At 41.9% G+C, this 20,916-nt stretch overlaps 1 protein-coding gene across 2 annotated transcripts in view; it reads right to left on the bottom strand.

Annotated features, from left to right (window-relative positions):
- The window catches only part of ATXN7 (ataxin 7), a 164,141-nt gene that overhangs the window by 28,511 nt on the left and 114,714 nt on the right, over positions 1-20,916 (bottom strand). For both annotated transcript variants that reach the window (XM_089675994.1, XM_089675992.1), the window contains exons 5-10: positions 8,116-8,362; positions 6,289-6,554; positions 4,830-4,912; positions 3,521-3,792; positions 2,861-3,056; positions 605-726 (exon numbers count right to left, since the gene is read on the bottom strand). In XM_089675994.1, the coding sequence (XP_089532120.1) occupies positions 605-726; positions 2,861-3,056; positions 3,521-3,792; positions 4,830-4,912; positions 6,289-6,554; positions 8,116-8,362 (1,186 nt within the window). The remainder of the gene's footprint in view (positions 1-604; positions 727-2,860; positions 3,057-3,520; positions 3,793-4,829; positions 4,913-6,288; positions 6,555-8,115; positions 8,363-20,916) is intronic.

Here is a 20,916-nt window from a genome sequence, read left to right as displayed (position 1 = left end):
CCAATACCTTTCTTCTTGTTTTGCAGATACACAATTACTGACAGCAATGATGTTTTTCACTGTCTGAAGTAAAATTCCACCAACAAATCCCCAATGTAACCGGGAATTATTCCTTTCATCATGACCACTGTAAGAAAGCACCTGTTCCATAGACCACCAACAAAAGGGGGCACCGCTCCCACTGACCACCAATGAAAGGGGACACCTCTCCCGCTGACCTACAATGTAAGAGGACACCCATCCCACTGACCACCAATGAATATAATATTATTTAGCAGGGGTTCCCTGAGACCTTAACATTTTGTAAGCATTCCTTCGGTTAAAAAAAAAAGTTTATAAAAGCTGAATTATGCAGACCAACTAGAAATCCTGCTCATCTAACAGGATACACAACCTACCCATCTGTATACAATGTAATCCAATAATGTAAGCCAGCTTTCTACTGCTGTCCCCTAATTACAAAATTCCATTGTGAGATTTCCTGCAGTCACTTTTGGGTAGACCAACAGTAACTCCTGTCTTAACAGTATCGCTAGACCCTGTTCCAACTGGCTGCCTTCACTTGATGCAGAAATGACATTTCATTAACCAAGCAATCACTTACCTCCACATCTGGGAGTTTAGATGTTTGTCCACCATGAAGTTAAGTGCACATCGGATGTGGTCCCACCGCTTGTCGAAAACATAATACCCCCTCCCAATCTGTCTGCTACCAAATGAGCAAAACTGTAAGGAGAAAATGCAAGAAGTCATTTAAAAATATATATTGATTACTTTCACACCATACTATACATATTTAAGGAAAACATGTTACTGTATTAGTAAACTGAAAAATAAGAACCTACAGTTGCCCGAATGTAGCTTAAGGAAATCTTCCCAAAACCTAGGACACTCGGGTAGGTCAACTCATTGGGTTCTGTACCGAATGGTGCCTCAATGCAAAATGTGCAAACTCATCGACCAATAATGGTGTAGAAGGCAGTGTGTCAAAACCTAGCTTCATCAGCTGAAGGACAACACCAAAGCATTGTAATGTGAACAGGGCACATAGCAAAAAATTGTTTTCTATGGGCGCTAGCAAAATTTTGGAAAGAAAATTATTTTAAGTAAAAGTACTACATATATAAGATTTCATTTCAGATTTCACCTGCTTCCACTATGGAGATACAAACACCTTTTCTGTCATCCATTTATTTTTTTATAAATGTGAGATTCTGCAGGAAACCAAAAGGCAATAAACTAACAAGTACTGATTATGTGGAACTGAACTACACGTCCCATCATACACCAGCATTCTCCGGTGGCAAGAGTTGTATTTCAATCAGGTTAAATGATTATATTGCACACTGATAAACTTATTAATCTTGCTATACAGTATCTTCAAAGTGTGTCCAATGCAACTTAATATATTATAAATAAAAGGAAATTACTCAACCTGATTAAGTTTACTGCTCCCACAGGCTGCAGTACAGAGCTTGTCAATCAGGGTTACACCCCCCCAAAACCCTATTTGACTATTTTTATTATTATTGATAACTCATCTTAATACCCCGGTCACATCGGGTGCTACTTGGCATGCAATTTTCATGCCATGCGACTTGCAAATCGTAAGCTAATTTGCACCCTATCGTCCGCAATTACAGCGGTCAAACCAGTGAGGTACCGACTTGGTCGGAGCCACACCGATTTCTAAAGTAGTACATGTACTACTTTTGGTGCGATTTGCATAAACATCTGTGTCAGATGTCTTGCAAATCGCACCTGAAATCGGCATGTTATCTGACTTTGAAATCGTGCAACTGCACTGTAAGTCGCACGATTTCAAAGTAAGGCTTGATGTGACCGGGGTGTTGAGCATCAAGGAAATTTGTATTACAGCATATGAATTTGTTACTATGTGACGATGTCTTATATATTCATGTATTGATGTCGCCCCCAGATGGGAGTGACTGTTCACTTTTTTATTTTTCAAATATGTACTCTGTATTTACTTGAGTCATATATGCTGTATTTACCTTGTGCACGCAGTATAAAACACAGTATAAAAATAAATAAAGAAGACTAATACCACCACTGCTAGAAGGTAGAATTTTTGCAAGAAGAAAATTCAGATGCATCTCTCCAGCATGGATGACAACTTACTTGACTTTCCAAAATAAGTGCAACTAATCTAAAAGTTCAGCTATGCTTTAGTAATGGTAGCATGGAGTTTTGGGGAATATTAATGGATACGTTCACCTTTTTACAAGAGATGAATAAATGCACTTTTTTTTGCAGGTAAAAAACTGAAAGTACTATTTGTTTCTGGAGTCTCTAAAGCATTGCACCAGTGATCAGCAGATCGCTGGTGCCATGCAGGTCTCTTGCAGACCTGTCAGTATATCTGCTTGCCAACACGGAAAGTACAGGCAAGCAGATATACCGACAGGAAAAACCAATTAACTACCATGGCGATCCAAAGTGCCGTGGTAGTTCCATGAGAACTACAAGCTGACAGCCACAAAGGCTACCGGGACTTGTAGTTGATTAATTCACAGAACACCATGGATGAATTTTTTAAAAAGCTAGGGGGGAGGAGAAGATCGCCCGCTAGCTGTCACAATGGGGAGCGGGGAGGAGCACGGGCCGGTCCGTTCGTAACATGTTACAACCTGAATATGGGTGAGGTGAATCTATCCTTTAAGGTCACACTTGAACAAAGACGTGTAAGCACTACGAATAAGTCAGCACTTATTTGCTGCCGAGCACCATACAGTCTTAATGTAAAATGTATGAAACTATAAGAAGTGGTTCTTTTATTATTTGGTTTTGGCAGACTCTGGTAAAAAGTTCTACTAAACTCTGATTTCCCCACACTTACAGCTGCAGGCCGAGGGTGGTGGTCTGAGTAATGACAGTCCAGTTTTTCAGCAGGTTCCTCCTTTTCGTCCCCTTCCCCCTCATCACTAGACAAACGGGAGGTTGGCTCAGCTGCAGGTACGACTGGTTGAGACTCATGCACCGATGGTGAGCCGTTGGGAGCATTACCACTGTGCTGCGCTGGATAACTTGATGGCCTAAAGAAACAAAGTGGAAAAGTATATGTTTAGTAGCAGCTACAAATGCAAACCATCTAGGTTCACAAGGGAGAAAATGAAGTCTTTCAGGTCTCAGTACTCGGTTTTCCCCCCGTGGAACCTGCTCTGTATTTACTTAATTAGAAGGCTGGCAGGTGAAGGTGAATGTGCTTAGCTACAGAAAGCTTTAACTATAAAATTTGAAGAGGAGTTGCTCCACAGAATCTGCGGCTACAGAGGTCAGCGATGGCTCATTTTTCAAGTTTATGCAAATACTTAAAAATAAAAACAATAAAAACCTGTGGACAGGCTATGGAAATTTGTGTTTTTTTTAATCTTACACAGACATGCACTTTAAGAAATAATAAAATACCATGGTAGTCGCATAATTTTGATCAACACTTGGCAAAGCATGCACTGTGTGTATAGGAAAGGTACAGGTTGCACCATGCAAACGGCCTCACCTTGGAAGACTGGGGTTGTGAGGCTTGGCCTTGCTGGGTACTAAAGGCTTCGCTTCGGGAGCAGAGTGTCCATGAGAGTTTTGGTGCGGTTCCTGGGAAGATTTTGAAGGTGAGGGATGTGGTTCCCTGAGCGCAGACGTCTGCTGCTGTTGCTGTTGCTCAGCATGACGAAGCAGTTCTTTTTCCCTGGTTTTATTTTTGTGCTCAGCTAATAACACGTCAAAACCTTTCTTGCGCCCTTGTACTGCTCTCCGGTAGCCTAAGGAATGTGCCTAGGGAAAAGAAGGACTACCTTAATGAAGATGGCAAGAGAAAACTCATAAAACAAAGTTCTTTGGTTAATTTAAACAAAATAATGGCATGATGTGCCCTTCTATAAGTGAATTTTTCATTAAGCTTTTTAATAAATGCAGAAAGATCTCAGAAAATTGTTTTACTGCTTCACTTACAGCTAGACCCACCTTACTTGTCTAAGCTTGCAACCTGCCTTAAAACCAAACTGCAGCCAAACTTTATTGTCATTGCTGTCTGTGTCACCATTGGGGAGATTTATCCTCACTTCCTGTTGGGACAGAAGTGAAGGGAAATCTCTCCAGTAGGGACACAGACTGCAACAAAACACCTTTATTCCAGGTAAACAGGAAGTTTTATAACCACTTTCAAGTTATTACTGTGTTCAACTTCCTGTCCCAGGAATGACTGTTCCCCTCATTTCTTTAAGTCACAGGTTGCCAGAGGGAGAGAAAATGAGGTGAAATCTCCCCCATTGAGGTCATGGAGATCAATAAAAATATGTTGAAAAAAAGTTTGGCCAGACGTTTGGCTTTAGATCGAACCTTAGAATAAGTTTCTCTGTGTTCTTACACTGTAAACTAGTACAAACAGTAGCTTTCACTGTGGAGGCCTCTTTAGATATCGCAATAAGCAGCACACTGACAGCTAAAAATGATGCTAGGACATCTTTGGTGATGTCAGAGCTGTTTAGATTATCTAAATATCTTCTAATAACCATTTTGCCATTGTTTCTGAAGCTTGAGGCAAAGGATCCATTTTTTTTACCTGTTCTGCACTCATAAAACTGGGAGGCAGTGGAACTATGCAACATCTACAACTGCTGCTGACAGCTATAAGATGTAAGGCAGCGGGAGTACCTACATAGCTCCTAGTCCTTTTAATGGTTTTGTCAGTGTATTGCAGTTAGGGGTAACCATAAACATACAAGTAAATTCAGGGTTTCTGAAATTCCACTTATGTTATGTGGTCAGTGTATACAAAATACATGAGCAGCAAGATAGAGGAAAGGACTTACCTTGCATGTCAGAGATCTAGTGCAGGGCTTCTTTGTCTCAACATCGACAACTCCACAGTGTATATCGGGGTCAAACTCTCGATCTATAGAATATGAGACAATTGGAAACCAAACTACAGACAGCAACAACATCAACAACCTGTCTAATAAAGGGCAGGGGGAATGAACAAACATGTATCGGGAATGAAAAGTTCCCTGAGGGCAGAGATCAATGAGTGGCATATGCATATACTCCTGAGCTGGAAGATGGACTTCACATAGGCTAGAACCACATGCAGGATGCCTAGAAAATGCACACCTTGTTGCCCTCAATGGACCAGGGAATCCAAATGTACTGCATGCAAAGAAAAACAGAGGGCGCACAGGCCTAGTGCATTACCTTTAAAAAAATCATTTATTGTATAAAAGAAGTGGTAATATACTCACAATGGATACAATGTCAAGGGCACATCATATAAAGTACAGCAAGGTCCAATCACACTGGATGATATCTGTAATGGGATTCTTAGACTTCCAAATGGCTGACACATTTTGAGGACTTGCCTCTTCCTCAGGGCCAATAACTACCATGCCTGTATCCTCTCTTAAATGTACTTTATATGATGTGCTCTTGACATTTTATCCTTTGTCAGTATATTACCACTTCTTTTATACAATAAATTATTTTTAAAAGGTAATGCTCTATGCCTGGGCAGAGATCAATGTTTTATTAAATTACTACCTTTTCTTTTTCCGTTTTTTCACAACTTTCCACACTTGGCATTAATCCACCTAATACCTTCTAGCCAGCAATGAAACAGCCATAGTGGAAAGAACGGGAAGGATACAAAAGACATGGCAGTCTAAAGAGAAGTGGCCCAACAGTATGTGAATTTGAGCAAGTTGCTCTGGATCAGATTATATCCAGTTAGATTTTGGTTTTCTGACTTTCCTAAAATTAACTTTTTGCTCATCAAAAGTCCAAAAAACTGGATACAAAATGGAAATGTTTGTTCTACAAAATATTACAAATCAAAAAGACTCATCTGAAAAAAGCAAATGTTGTTAGTGCTCCAGCACTAATATTCAAATATTAGATAGACCATGGTCAGGCAGTGTGACCAGTTTATGGAAGACTTATAAAGAGATTGTATCTCTAAGGGCTCATTCAAATGCGTGCTCAGTCCTGTGCAGCGGCCAGAGCGGTTTGCTTTTTTTCTACTGCCGAGAAAGTAAATGTGTACGCACAGTGCGTACTCACCCGTACAGCCGAACTTAACAGAAACAAGAACACCACCTGAATGAACAGAAGGCTGACTGACAGCTGTGGTATACACAGACAGATCGTGTGCTGAAAAAGTGGTTAAAAAAGGCGCACCAGTGGGGTTCCCCACTTCAAACAAAAACCTTGAAGCATGTGGAAGCTGGGTTTCTATTACTTAGAACTATACCTGTAAAATATAACAAAAGTCGTACATACCAGACAATCTCTTGTGTAAATATTTCCTACAGTTTGTATCTTCAGCTTTCTTTTCCACATTCGGAGGAGTCGAGAGAATTCCTTTACCATTTGGTATCTGTCCAGGGGAAGGCAAAGGTGGCTTTGGTATTGATTGCCAGTTAAGGCCAGTCTTTACTGAGGAGCTGACAGAAGAGGAACAGGTAGACCCAGCAGCCGATTTTTGCAACGCACCATCCGTTTTTTGGATTGTATGCATCTTCTCCACTTTAACAGATGGGGTCATTCTGTAGGGCAGACAATTTTTTTTTAGTAAAATGAAGGACTCTGCTTAATGCTTTCAGTGCCCAACTAAAGCCTTGGTAAAAATTCTGGTATTTATACTGAGCTTCTTGAAGCTACAACAGCCTTATGCATGTCAGAATAACTTTTTCCTGATGCAACAGTTCTTTGTTCATTTCAACAGTAGGAAATAGGAAACCAAAACAGTATATTTAGAATACCTAGACTCAAATATAAAACTCACCAAAAGTACAGGGGTTAGAAAAAATTAAAACACTACTTTATTTGCAGGTGTGAGAGTGAGGGCATGTTTCGCATTGAAAGCAGAAGTGAGGTAACATTCTTTTGCTTCTGCTGTGTGATGAGACACCTAGCTAACAGGTGGGAAGCTTCACTTTTATCATTCACTGTGTGTTCTGCTAGTAATACATTGTCATGTCAGAGCTTACTGAGCTTCAAAGAGGGCAAATTGTTGGTGCCGCTTAGCTGGTGCCTCTGTGACTGAAGTTGCCAGTTTATTTGCTGTGCTGCGAGGTACAGTATCAAAGGTTATGACGGAATATACAGTTTCCAGGAAAACGTCTGTGGTCAACTGACCAAAAGAGACAAAAAGGACATTGCGCAGGATTGTGACCCGGAATAAGAAAACAGCTGCTGCAAAAGTGACTGTAGAGCTCAATCTCAGTCCCATGAAGACTGATTGGCATTAGCTTGCATTTTGTAATTGGCCTACCCCCCAGCAAAGCTGGAAATTGGAAGTTACATGAAGAAGCCAATAGTTAAAGTGGTTCTAAAGCCTGAAGGTTTTTAACCTTTGTGCATTCTATGCACAAAGGTAAAAAAAAGTTCTCTGTGTTGTTCCCCTCCAGAGCCCTCTAATACTTTCCTGAGCATGATCTTGATCCACTGATGTACATGGGAGCAGCGGCTCTCCCCTTCTCCATAGCCAAGTGAGCCAGTGAGGATGGAAAGTGGTGGAACTGAGCCTCGCTCTGTGTGTCAATGGATACACAGAGTAGGGCTTGAGAGTGAGCAAGCACACATGCCCCCATACCAAACAACTTGCTATAGTTGTACTCAGCAACGGGGAGGGGCCAAGAGCACCAGCAGGGGACCTGACAAAAGGAGGATAAGGCTGCTCTGTGTTCAACCATTACACAGAGCAGGTAGGTATGACATGTTTGTTATTAAAAAAAAAAAAAACACCACCAAACAACAAAAGCAAGCCTTTAATGTCACTTAAAATTTGTCCTTTCTACCTGTATCAAGAACACCCCCGACGTGTAACTTTTGACACAAGAAAAACACCTGTGTGCGCCAAGCACTATGGCCAACTTGGGAGGACCTATTTGAAATACTACATGTCTGATTGCAAAAGACACACAAGAACAATGGATTAGTTACCCAATGGTCAGTATTCCATCATGATCAATAAAATGGGGATGGAATTCAAAAATAATATTGCTCCTTTTACAGGATAGGGAATAGGAGAATGGACCCAAACTGGTCCAGTCTATCATTATAGCTGCTCTGGCATTTCTTAAACACAGAGGAAGTGTAGCTTACATTTTGTCTTGTGGTGCTTTGCTGTGTTGCGTGGGATGCATCGACCTGTTGTTCCCGCCTATCTGTAGCTTTTCTTTGGGAGATTTTATCAGCTTGGAGTTGGAGGAGGCACTACCACTAGCACTGCTGGATGTCCGCGTGCTGCTGCCAGCCACTCTGTTTTTAGTTGAAGGCGTGGAGTAGAGGGAATACACAGATGATGATGGAGGTGTCAGAGGGGCCTTGCTGGAGGAACCATGTCTTCTTTCTGGAATAAAAGGAACCTGAGTTAATAACCAAATGTCAAAGAAGATGATTTCAAATCAAGCAGCTTCACATTTCACAACAGTATCTTTTGTTGTATTATTTATTGCTGATTTATCCTATGGCTCTAAATATGTGGCTAAAGAATACCTGTTTAGATTCCACCTCTGCGCTCCTCTGACCAGTCTTGCTTTGGGGCTGCTGTACAACAAAGCATACCTTTAGGCTGTAGACTTAATTGGAGATTAGACCTCAAGTGGAGAAGATCTTTATCCCTTTCTACATTACACTGCAATGCACATGGGTAGTGATCTGCACCTGCAATCATCGGCAACTGTTGAACCTAGCCTAAAACTAGTCTTTAGTACAGACTCTGCCTAGCACTAGCAGCTCATCGACTTAAAGCACAGCTTCACCCAAAAGGGGAAAGTTTCCCTTTAAGTCCTCCTCACCCCTTCTGCCTCATTTGGCATGTCCTTTTTTTGGGGGGAGCGGGTATCTAGTTTTGACAGGTACCCGCTCCCACTTCTGCTCTGATTGCCTAGTTTCCTCCCCCAATGTTCTGATTGCCTAGTTTCCTCCTTCCCCGCAGTCTTCTGGGATATGTCACAGGTCCCCGAAGACTGTGGGACCATTCACAAAGCGCAGTGCGGCTGGAACATGTGCAGTGGGCAGCCTGCTGTGAAGCTGCAATTAGCATAGCCGGCTGCCCACAGTTAAGATGCCGGTGCCAGGAACCCAAAGGCTAGTGAAGAACTAACCTGGGTGAGGATGGCACTGGATCTCTGGACTGGTAAGTGTCCTGTTATTAAAAAAATCAGCAGCTAGAGGATTTGTAGCTGTTGACTCTCTTTTTTTCTAGCGTAAAGATGCTATGTAATGCTCGGAGGTGTATTATAATTTCTTCTCTTTTTAGAAGACCTGGTTATTGATTATAAAGAAAATTGGATAGACAGCCAGGTCCTGAAGCAAAACACGCCTGTGTGATAAGGCTATATTGGATGTAGCTATTCTACTCCTGCTTCAGAATTGTGACTTGGATTCACTTTATGGGTCCAGGGCTAGTATGTGGCATACAGTATGGGGGAGATTTACGACAACAGGTGCACACAAAGCTGGGTGCAGCTGTGCATAGCAACCAATCAGCTTCAAGATTTTATTGTGAAAGTTTAATGAACAAGGTAAAGTTGGAAGCTGATTGGTTACTATGCATAGCTGCACCAGAATTAGTAAATCTCCCCCTATGTGTCCGTGATGGATGTGTGGGGGTGCCAAATCCCATAGGAATTTCTGCTTTCCGACAAATTCCCGTTAAGATGCTTAACAGCATTCTATTCTTCAACAATCCTAGAAAACCAAGTTTATCCATGGCTGTACATGTGAGTTAAAAAAAAAAACAGAAACAAAGCCCTAGATTAGAATAGAAAAGTACAAAGTTCCGGAAAGGCTGATACCTCCCGGTGAACACCATTTACAACACAAGCACAGCAAAAGCCACCGAAGAAGACGAGAAAGCGGACGGATTCTGCAATGACTCAGATCACTGGTGGCTTTTTTTTTTTTCAAAGCAATGAGCAACAATCCCCTGACTGTCACACTGCTTAAAAAAAGAAAGCTTGCCGAAACATTCTAATGCAGGTCCACCTGTGACTCTGGAGCTGGAAAAAGTCATGTTGAACAGCAGCAAATGGGTGTCCTGAAGAACTATTGAGTGGAAGGGTTGCTCAAAACAACCAATCGGCTGCCAGATGTGAGCTGTATTATGTGGACTACGATGGGAAATGCTCTCAATGGAGTGTCATTTGACTGACATTTATAGTAGAGATAAAAGGCAAGGTTTTGTTTTTTTTGGATATACTAAAGAAGGGTTATAGCCCCTGTAAGGTTATTTTTACCATCTGTGCCCACTGGGGAGATTTCCCTTCACTTTCTGTCCCATAACCAAAATAAAAAATGAGTGAAAATATTCCCAAAGTAAGGGGAACCTTGGTTGTCATCAGAACCCCACTGGGAGATTTCCTCCCTATTCCTGCTCTGGGGGGGAACCCAAGAACTGGTATTTTCTTTTACTTTCGGTGATAATGGTATACAGGACAAACAGAGAGGGTGAATCAGCAATACAAACCTGACAGGTTTTTTAATCCCTATCCACTTTAGCCAAATCTAAAAGAGTTGTGCCTTCAGTTATACTTTTAACTGTAATTTAATGTGGATTTCGGGTATCTATACCCAGTTGGGGAGATTTCTCTTCACATTCTGTTGTGGAGATAGAACAGAAAGTGAGAGAAATCTCTACAAAGTGATTTTTTCCTCTATTCCTGTTATGGGGACAACTGAAAAACTTTGGATTCGCATCACTTTCTGTTTCAGTGACAATGCCCCACAGGACAAACTGAGAGGGTGAATTTCCCCGATGGGAATCGCAAAAAAAAAAAAAACTCCAAAAAAACTGGCTGCTCAAACCGGAAATTGATGGATTGCTATACAAACTTACTTTATTAGCATCCAACTATAGACTGATCATTGAGTCCATTTTCACTTTTTCCAAGCCCCGATGAAGCAGTCTAGATCCCATGAAACGCATTGGCTTTACAAAAAAAAATAATTAACAGCAGTTCTAATCCATTAATCTACCCAAAACATTAAAAAAAAAAAAAAATTGAAGAGCTGAGCTTTGGGTGGACTTACTATTCAAACGGCTATATTATACAAAAACAAACCTAGTAATACAATTTAGGTCCGGTTTATACCCTTCCCAGACATGAATTGCACAGGAATGTACAGTGCGTTCCTGTGCGATTCACATGCAGTGTCATTTCAGCCCATTCATTTTGAATGGGCTAAAACTGCGCCACACCAGCAGTAGTGCATGCGCTACTTTTTAAAACGCACTACAACCGGATTGCATAGTACAAATGTGCCATGTGTTCCGGTGTGGGCAAACATATTTGCAACCTGCACTTGGGGTGTCATTAACTTTGCATTGACACCCGCTGCAGATTGCAAATGGAGTGCGTTTTACATGCAGTCTGAATCACTCAGGAACGCACAGCATGTTCGTGTGCAATTTATGTGTGGGCATGGTGTGAACCGGCCCTAAAAGGGACTCACCCTAGTATGTGTAAGTATCTGAATCTCCATTTTAAAGGAGGTTCTAATAAGTTCAGTCTTCCTTCATGGTGAAAGCTGCGTGTGTTGTTGCTCCCTTGTATTCTTGCCCCATCAAAGCAGAAATGTCAACACAGTGTCAGGAAGTAAGGCCCTCATGCAGAATGACCAGGCTCTTGCCTGACTTCAAGGCTGACAACCAATACTCAGTCCAGGACACTGGAGGAGAGCAAAATTGTCAATTAACAAAGTATTTAGTTTTATTTCCTGTGATCCTCACAGCACCTTTGTTATATGACCGTTTTTGGGTGTCCATGTCCTGTGTTGGAGACAGGATAGCCTTACAGCCCAACACTTATGGAGAATTTAACCTCCCTAACGGTATTCCCGAGTGTAGCTCGGGGTAAAATGTCAGTTCCAAAAGCGGTAACCCCGAGCTACACTCGGGCTTACCATGCAGCGCTGCATAGGGAGTCCCTGCAGCACTTACCTTGTCCTGCGCTCCCGCGATGTGTCCCCTGCAGCTTCCCCGGCCATCTCCTCCGGCAGATGCCGGCATCCGGCTCCTGTGTTGTCGGGACGTACGGGCGCCGCCGCCGGCGGGAAATTTGAAAATTTTAAAAAAATGTCATTTTTTTCAAAACTATTTTTCATAGTAAAACATTGCTGTTTCAACCCATTTCACATACATTTTGTCCCGAGTGCTTTGTCCTGTGCCCTGCCTGCATTTTGTCTGTTCTTTCTGCCTGGAAACTTAGAAAAGTCCATGGCATCCAAAAAGTGTCCCTTTAGGTCAAAAGCGGGTTTAGATCAGCTAGAGAACAGCGATAGTAAATCAGAACCACTTGCAGAATTGAGTGATAATGATTCGTGGGGGAAATTCGTCATCAGACACTGAAAACAATTTTGCGACTTTGCTCAGCAATGTGCGAACTTGGCGCTATATTTCAAATTTCAGTGTTTTTTGTTTGATTATATTATTGAATTAAATGTAATATTATTATATTATTTTTTATGATTATTTATTAAATTATAATTTATGATTTTGTGTTTCAAATTTTATCATATCCGGGATGTTTAATAGACTCTTGTTCGGACAGATTTCAGTGAGTTATTCCTAAATATTACAGCCTACAATAAAAAAACTACATATTTCCATGCAAAATAATGGTACCGCTTTCAGCACCAAAAATCTGAAATAATCATACCGCCAGGGAGGTTAAGCAAATCAAGAATACATAAACACCTGAAATAATAATAATAAAGTATCCTCAGGGGTAAGGCTGCACTATAAGCAAACAACAGTGTAGACTTCAATTATTACAACTGCCCATTGGTGACTAGTTCTCTTTAAAATATGCATTGGTAATAGCTGAGAGAAAGTGTCATGGCTGCCAGCCTTTGCGTAATAAAATGCCACACAAGAAGCAATTAAATGCTAAGCACAAGCGCTGTCCTATTAATGAGGCACCGAATGCTGAAGCCAATCATAAAGGCTTATGTCACGATTTCATTGTGTATATGTGCAAATACAGCAAACTGTTCACTTACATTGCTGATTGTTACACTAAATGCTATCATGTAAGCTGAGGTGTCATTCAGGTTCTGTGGTCCTCGAAGTAGACATCTCTGTACAAGAACATGGGCAGCACAGTGGCCAAATGGTTAGCACTTCTGCCTGGCAGTACTACGGTCGTTGGTTCAAATCCCAACCACGGTACCACCTGCCTGGAGTTTGCATGTTCTCCCTGTGACTGCGTGGGTTTCCTCTGGATACTCCGGTTTCCTCCTACACTCCAAAGACATGCAGGTAGGTTCATTAGATCCTGTCTAAATTGTCCCTAGTATGTGTATGTATGAATGTGAGTTAGGGACCTTAGATTGTACACCTCTTGAGGGTTAGGGACTGATGTGAATGTACAATATATATGTAAAGTGCTGTGTAAATTGACGGCGTTATATAAGTACCTGAAATAAATAAAGAACAACCAAAGCTGAAGCAGGATATGAGAAGGTTCAGACACAAAATCATGGTTGTGGCAACTTGCAGACAACCACAAAGTGGAATAGACAGACATTAAAGATTATATTTTTTTTCTGCTGTGTGTGTGTGTCATATATGTGTACTTTATTAATCATAGTCTATCATTTTCATATACTTCTTCCATCTGGAGTATCTGGTTGGTCTGCCAGTCACCTTTCTTCCTTGTTCAAAACTGACCATACAAAGCACAGAAGCCGATCTACGCTTCTGAAGTCAGCTGTCATCCTACTGCTGGCCAGTCATAGGTACAGAACACTGTGCAGACACACAGCATCAGGGGCGTCCCTAAGGTTGGTGTCACCCGGTGCGGTAACACTTGGTGACACCCCCTCCCGACGATCCCCGCAGGATGGATCGGATCTGCGGATTGAGCATAATGGATCGGAGTCTGATCCATTATCCTCCCCAATCCGCAGATCCGATCCATCCTGTGGGGATCGTCGGCTTGCAACCTATACGGGGCCAACTGATCTCTCCACAAGCTCCACGAAAAGGGTAAGTTTTAAAGCAAGCCGAGGATCTCCGCAGGATGGATCGGATCTGCAGATTGGGAAGGATAATGGATCAGACTCCAATTCATTATGCTCAATCCGCAGATCCGATCCATCCTGCTGGGGATCGTCGGCTTGCTTTAAAACTTACTTTTTCGTGGAGCTTGTGGAGAGATCAGTTAGCCCCGTATAGGTTGCAAGCCAACGACCCCACAGGATGGATCGGATCTGCAGATCGAGCATAATGGATCGGACATGCACTGTGCCCCATAACCCCGCCCTCCCCACTAAAAGGAAGAAGAGATGCATAGTTGAAAAAAAAAAAAAGGGAAGAAAGGTCATTTCTGAAGCTAAGCAAAATGAATCATCCTGCCTGCCTTAGAAAATGTCTAACAGTGTATGCTCACATTTACTTTAAAGCTGAATTCCAGGTATGAAAATGTTTGCAATTTTTAATCCAAGATACACCAAAGTAAGTGTGAATGTGCCACGCCTGGCTGATCTCTGTGGAAGTGGACAATCATTGCAGTAGCCACGGATACTACAGCGATCGTTCACTTGGCACAAGTGTCATTCAGATAGGACCTCTTATTTTTGTCAAATACAAGTGATTCTCTGATGTGATGAGGTGGGGTCATGATGTCACCACCTCATCCACCCAGAGAACATTTTGCATTTATTAAAGCACAACTAAAAGGCAAAACTTTTTTTTTTTTTTTTTTAGTTTTGGATAGATTGATTAGAACCCTATCAGTTTTTATTGCTGTCTGTGTCGCCGTTAGGGAGATTCACCCTCCCCTATTTCTCCTGTTTACCGTAATCATCAAAAGTGAAAGTAAAAGATAATCCCACATTTTGGGTTGTCCCCAGAAAAGTAACAGAGGAGAAATCTTCCAATGGGAACACTAGTTCTGATAACCTGGGGGTCCCCAAGGAATTTGCTTAATTTGCAGAGATTTTCTCACTTCCTGTTTTGGCTATGGGTCAGGAAGTGAAGGTAAATCTCCCCCCATGGGACATAGATGGCAAAAATATAAACTGACAGGGATAATTCACCCTCCCTTACTCTATCCAAAATGGAAAAAAAAAAAAAAAAGTTTTGTCTGTAGTTCTACTTTAAGGAAAATGCAAGGTGTTTTCAGAATGGTGCCCATACCGTGAACAACCCCGCGTTCAATATTCAGCTGGGCAGCTTCTGGGCATGGGACCTAGACGATTGCAAGGATCACTGTAGTAGCGGTGCCAACTATAGTGATTCTTCGCTTCCACAGGGATCACTGATGGAATATACATACTTAGATTGGTTCAAACAGGACAAATGTAACCATGCAAAAATATTCATACCTGAATTTCATCTTTAAGCGCCTGGTCTGATGAATCACTCAAAATACAGCTTAAAAAAAAAGAAAAGAAAAGTATTCTCCAAATGTAGGTCAATGTTGTGCAGCTGCCTCTTTGGGCCTGATTGTGGTCTGACATGGGTCTTCGGGGGCTATAGCAAGCAATGTGTGGTTCTCAAAAGGAAACTACAATACAGCAAGGGCCGGTGTAGATGGGATTCTTTTCACGTCAAGCAGGTTTTGCATCTCTATTCAAGACTACGGGAATGCAAAACCTGCTTAAAACAGATCAAATGCAGCTCAGATCGTCAACTGCAGTTCAAAACGCACCTGTCAATGAATTCTGAAAGATCTTCTGAAAGCTTCTCAAATTGACACCAAACTGATGTCAATCACAAACCCAGAGCCTGTTGTCAAGGGGCCCTAAAAATGTTATATTCAAGCGCATCTAAACTTAAAAACAAAAATGTTATATATTTCAGCTTTCCCCATCAGATGTGGTGGGCATATTCGTTTATTTCAGGCTTCCTTGTCCTAGGGTGACAACGCTCACTCCTCAGCTGTATCTATAGAGAGAGACATAGTTGTCACACTAGACTGCTCTCCTGATTTGAACTACAATCAGGTCTTCTCCTCTCATCTAGTGTAGTTAGTCACATTCAACTGGACTTATTTTTATTTTTTTTTTTGGTTTTGTAGCTTATCTAAGCCACTTTGTCAGATTCAATGAGTGCCAGAAAACTACCCCAACATTTATATCCACACAGGTAGCACAGAGACCTTGATCCAATCTCCATGGAAGTGAAATATTACAGAACAAATCTAGTTCAATGTGACCTGGATAAACAAGAACATTCAGATGTATTCCTCTCCATCACATGGAGGACCCATGGAGGAGGGCTTGTAGCTTACAGTAGATGGCTTGGAAGGAAGATATGACTGTTTGTGCTTTCAAAATGACAAGGACACTGCATTTCCTGCAGGATCAATATGTATTTTCTGTACTTGCTGAAAATTTATTTAGCTTAGCCTGAACAATGAAGACTAATGCAGCTACTACATCTAAGGGCTGTAAAGCAGCAATGTGTTACTTTTTTATCCTTTCGGTCCATGTTTTAGATTCATGAAGACACACTGCTAGTGTCACGGAATGCCACTTTGCTGATTTGTCCACTGTAGTTTCTTCAGAAACAGACAGTTCTAGGAGTGTCGACCTCCTGTGTCCATTGCTATGCTCACTGGTTCCTCCAGCCAACCCCTACAGCACTATAGGGCACAGCCATGACATGGAGGTCCTGGGGGAGGAACCAATAACCACAGTGATATACACAGGAGATTGACACCTCAGGAAGTGTTGTTTCTAAAGAAACATCTGCAGATGATTCCTCTTCATCAAAGCGGTTTTCTGAGACGCAGGCTGAGGGGAGTATTTACTCTTCTTGTTCACACTGATGCGGTGCAGGATTCGCAGCGATTCCGGTGCATTTCCCACACAGCATCACAATCGCACTCCAATCATGCAAACCGCTTCAGGTGTCAATGTTTTGTTAATGACACCCCAAAAACAGGTCATAAAATGCAGTGCAATTGGCTGAATCGTTCAGACCCAAATGATCCGATTCCAGCGTGCCTGCACCTTTTGGGTGAGATGTGATTTGAGCCATACAAAATGAATGCACAGTGGCTAAATGGTTAGCACTTCCGCCTGGCAGTACTAGGGTCGCTGGTTCAAATCCCAACCACGGCACCACCTGCCTGGAGTTTGAATGTTCTCCCTGTGACTGCGTGGGTTTCCTCCGGGTATTCTGGTTTCCTCTCACACTCCAAAGACATGCTGTAGGTGAATTGGCTCCTGTCTAAATTGGCCCTAGTATGTGTATGTATGACTGTTAGTTAGGGACCTTAGATTGTACACCCCTTGAGGGTTAGGGACTGATGTGAATGTTCAATATATATGTAAAGTGCTGCGCAAATTGATGGCGCTATATAATTATCTAAAATAAATAATAATGTGCTCAAATCGCACTGCAAAGATATGCATGTGATCTGTACAGGATGCAGTTCCCGCATCAGCATGGACCAGCTCTTACAGGTATGGCTGTTATTTCAAATTGAATTTTTGTCTCCAGTCACTAGAAGGCTCCACACAAGCGTAAACTTTTTCATTTTAGTTTTGGACAGGGGACATACTTTTATCAAATTTTTATAGCAGTGACCCTCAGGGGATATTTTACCTCAATTCCTGCCTGTGTGATAACAGGGCAAAAAATTGAGGGCCAAAGGAGGTAGTATATCCCCCCCCCCCCCACACTCATTTGCTGCACCATAAATCTTATGTCTAAAACAGAGATCCCCATACAGATTCATCTTCAGTGGATATCTGTATTTTACAGCATTCACTTCCCAGCTGTTGAGATAAAATCATAGCCACAAAAGAAAACAAAAAAAAGTATGTTTTTAATCCAGCTGTTGAATACACACTGACAGAGAAACAATAAGGCCCCATTTACACAATTGTCTGAGGGTAGTAAAAATAGACAATTGAACTGTGGTTTTACCAACCCTCAACTGCCCAGCTGCAAATTAGGATAGCCAACAGCCATATTAATACACATTGCTGCGATTGCAGCATGGCAAAAATTATATTAGAGGTCATGTTCGGCAGGCAGTAACGCCACCAAATGCGGTTCATTCAAGCAAATGAGGACTCACTTTAAAGGTGTGTAATGCATGTGGTGCTGTGGCTTTTCAAATGGTGAAAACAGGCTTCCAGGAGGCGAAATTTAGCTTTCAAGCTTTCTGCCAAATGCCTGAGAAAAACAGAGCCACCGTGCAGTTTTTAGAAATGCGGCAATGATGGCAAACAAGCCCTTAGATACAGCCATTGTGCAGCACTACTAAAGAGAAAACCGGTTCTGCATATGTATTTAGAAAATATAGCATACCTCCGGTACATAAATGGTTACAAACTACACGTACAGAAATGGCGACATGCTTATACAATTATGTACATGCATCCAATTACTATCACACATATATGTGTTAAAATGACTCAGTTGTTCCTGAAGCTCTATTTCAGGCAGACATAACATCAATGCATCTCTGAAATCAGGTATACATCAGAAAATGTATTTAATTGTTTTTAATACAAGCAGTGTCTATCTTTTGACCCAATATCAGCCTACTGCAGTCTCTGTACAGAGCTCAGAGATGGGGGAAGCACTACAATGAGCCAATCAGGTGTTTTGTACTGCAAGAAGCATGTTAATAGGAGGAGAAAGCTGTACTTCTCATTTCACTGCCCAATCATAGGGCAGGAATGTGAGGAGACCTGTAAGTGAAAATAGAAGAGCAGCACAGAAAGATCAGGCCTCATCCCCTGCCAGACGGAGCTATGCAACTCTCAGGACAGGATGGACAAATACAAATCCTTTGAGAGGTAACACAGCTTTCAGGTGAATTTCATCTGAATTTAGCAGTTTGTCTGGAGGTCAGCTTTGCAATATGCTGGATATACAAATCCTGGCATGCACTATCAGCTACAGACTGGAAGAAAAACTCTGAAAGATAGTGTCACCAAATTAGTACAAAACACACTGATGCAGACTTATGGAGCTTAAAAGCCACAAAAAATGTAACAACAGAGCTTTGGGGATTTACATACCGATTAAAATATGTATGTTAAAGGACTAGTCCATCTCACACACACACAAAATCTCATTCTACATTTCATGTTCCGTGTTTTGTCTCAAAGAAACCCTGCTATTACCAACAAATACCTGTCGAATCTTGCAGAAATCCAGTGAGCTCCTAATTTCCTGTAAGGAGGTGACAACTCTGCAATAGTTGTGCTAAAAATCCCAAGCAGAGTTGTCAGCTACTTCTCCCACTTAATTTATAGATATGAGGACAGGACAAGGTATAGGACCATAGCCCACCCTTCAGAAGTAAGGATACTGACAAAATGCCCTATGTCCCAAAAATGTCACTGCTTCCTTCTAGCCTGAACCCCTCTTTAGACATCAAAAAATATGGCTGCCCCTATTATGATCGATAGGCATTTTAGTATAATAATAATTACATAACCCCTACCTAGGGCCTAACCTCCCTTGGGCCAAACAACTCATCAATCACCATAAACCTGGTTGCTAGCAAACGGCGTTCATTGACGTTAATAGGAAACACAACTCCTACATGAGCTTTTGAACTTTGGCCAAGCTTACTCAAATGACATTTTCAGAATCGCTTATGTGGCCCGCTTGCAAGCTCTTAATCCCTCGTTTACCAGATTATCCACTTTGATCAACTCGAAGCTAGAGAGACAACTTTAACGCACTGCAAGGATCCATCCCGACAAGACGGCGTTAATGAAGAAAAAAGGCGGACGGGGGGGAAAAAAAAAAAAAAGCGGAGAGGACAGGAAAGATGGAATGCAACATGACAACAGAGATGAAAGCATGTAGATACATTTGTTTCCTGCAGTTCCGTGTTGTGCTAGAGCACAGCCATACCCACCTTCTGCAAAGTCCATGCAGAGCTGGGCTTGCAGCCAATTCCAGCCTTGTGTTAGAGAGAGAAGCGAAAAAAAAAAAAAAAAAAACGCCCTCCCCACAACACGGTGCGTGATCAACCCTTTGTAGCAGCTCCCATTCACATATTTTGTCTGTGTTCCGTTGCACACTCTGTTCCTGACAAGTAAGACCTTGTTGTCATGCTTTGGGGACTACCCACACACTCCTGCCCGGGCTCCATATTTGTGCTTATGTAACATTTGCCAGTATTGTAAAGTGAAAATCAGGCACACAGGTCCTGGCAGATAAAGAGGAAAGAGAAAAAAAAAAAAAAAAAAAAGTGGGAGGGAGGAGGTGGAAAAACGAAAACAAGGGGGTGTGGTGTTCAGATTTTTTTTAAACCAAACAGTTGGGAGCTGCGGGGTGATTCTCTTTGAAAGCAAACAAGCTGGAATGGCAGAATGGGAGGTTAATTGTGACAGTTAATAGTCAGATCGCGGGAATGAGCAGGGATTTTTATGCAGACGATCGTGCCAAGTATTTTCAGGTTTGCATGCTGCCAACCCATAAAGCGCAGTTGAAAATTGCAGGAAATGACAGCCCAAATCTCAATGTAATACTTCTAGTGGAACTAAAGTGACACAATAAAAGCTGCAAGCAGGCAGGCTCTTTGCTGTAGAAGATGCATGCTATGTCTGTTCTGATAAAAAACAAAAACTTACATGTCAGTGTGCAATCTTATTTAAAATGCACGCTGAACTTCACATGTATGGGAATTGCGTCATTTCCCTGCCGGCCAATCAAAATGGCCGAAAAGCGTGTACCTGGAAGAAGCTGGCGCCAGTGAGGGAGGTCGCAGACGTTGCATCGCTAGAGGTATTTCAGGGCCTCTGTGACTCCATGCAAACAGCAACATACACAGATTACAAAAATATATAGGAGCTGGTTTAACTGCCAAAGGATTGAACAAACAAGGAAGGAGACTATTCTCTGCTGTAGTTAGGTAACACACACAGGTCTTGTCCCTCCCCCTCCCTATGACTGGACAAGGAAAAGCAGCACAG

The sequence above is a fragment of the Staurois parvus genome, unplaced genomic scaffold, assembly GCF_062004578.1.
Source record: "Staurois parvus isolate SC_StPar_1 unplaced genomic scaffold, SC_StPar_1.0 ptg000162l, whole genome shotgun sequence".
NCBI classification, from domain to species: domain Eukaryota; kingdom Metazoa; phylum Chordata; class Amphibia; order Anura; family Ranidae; genus Staurois; species Staurois parvus.
This window is presented reverse-complemented; position numbering and strand designations above follow the sequence as displayed.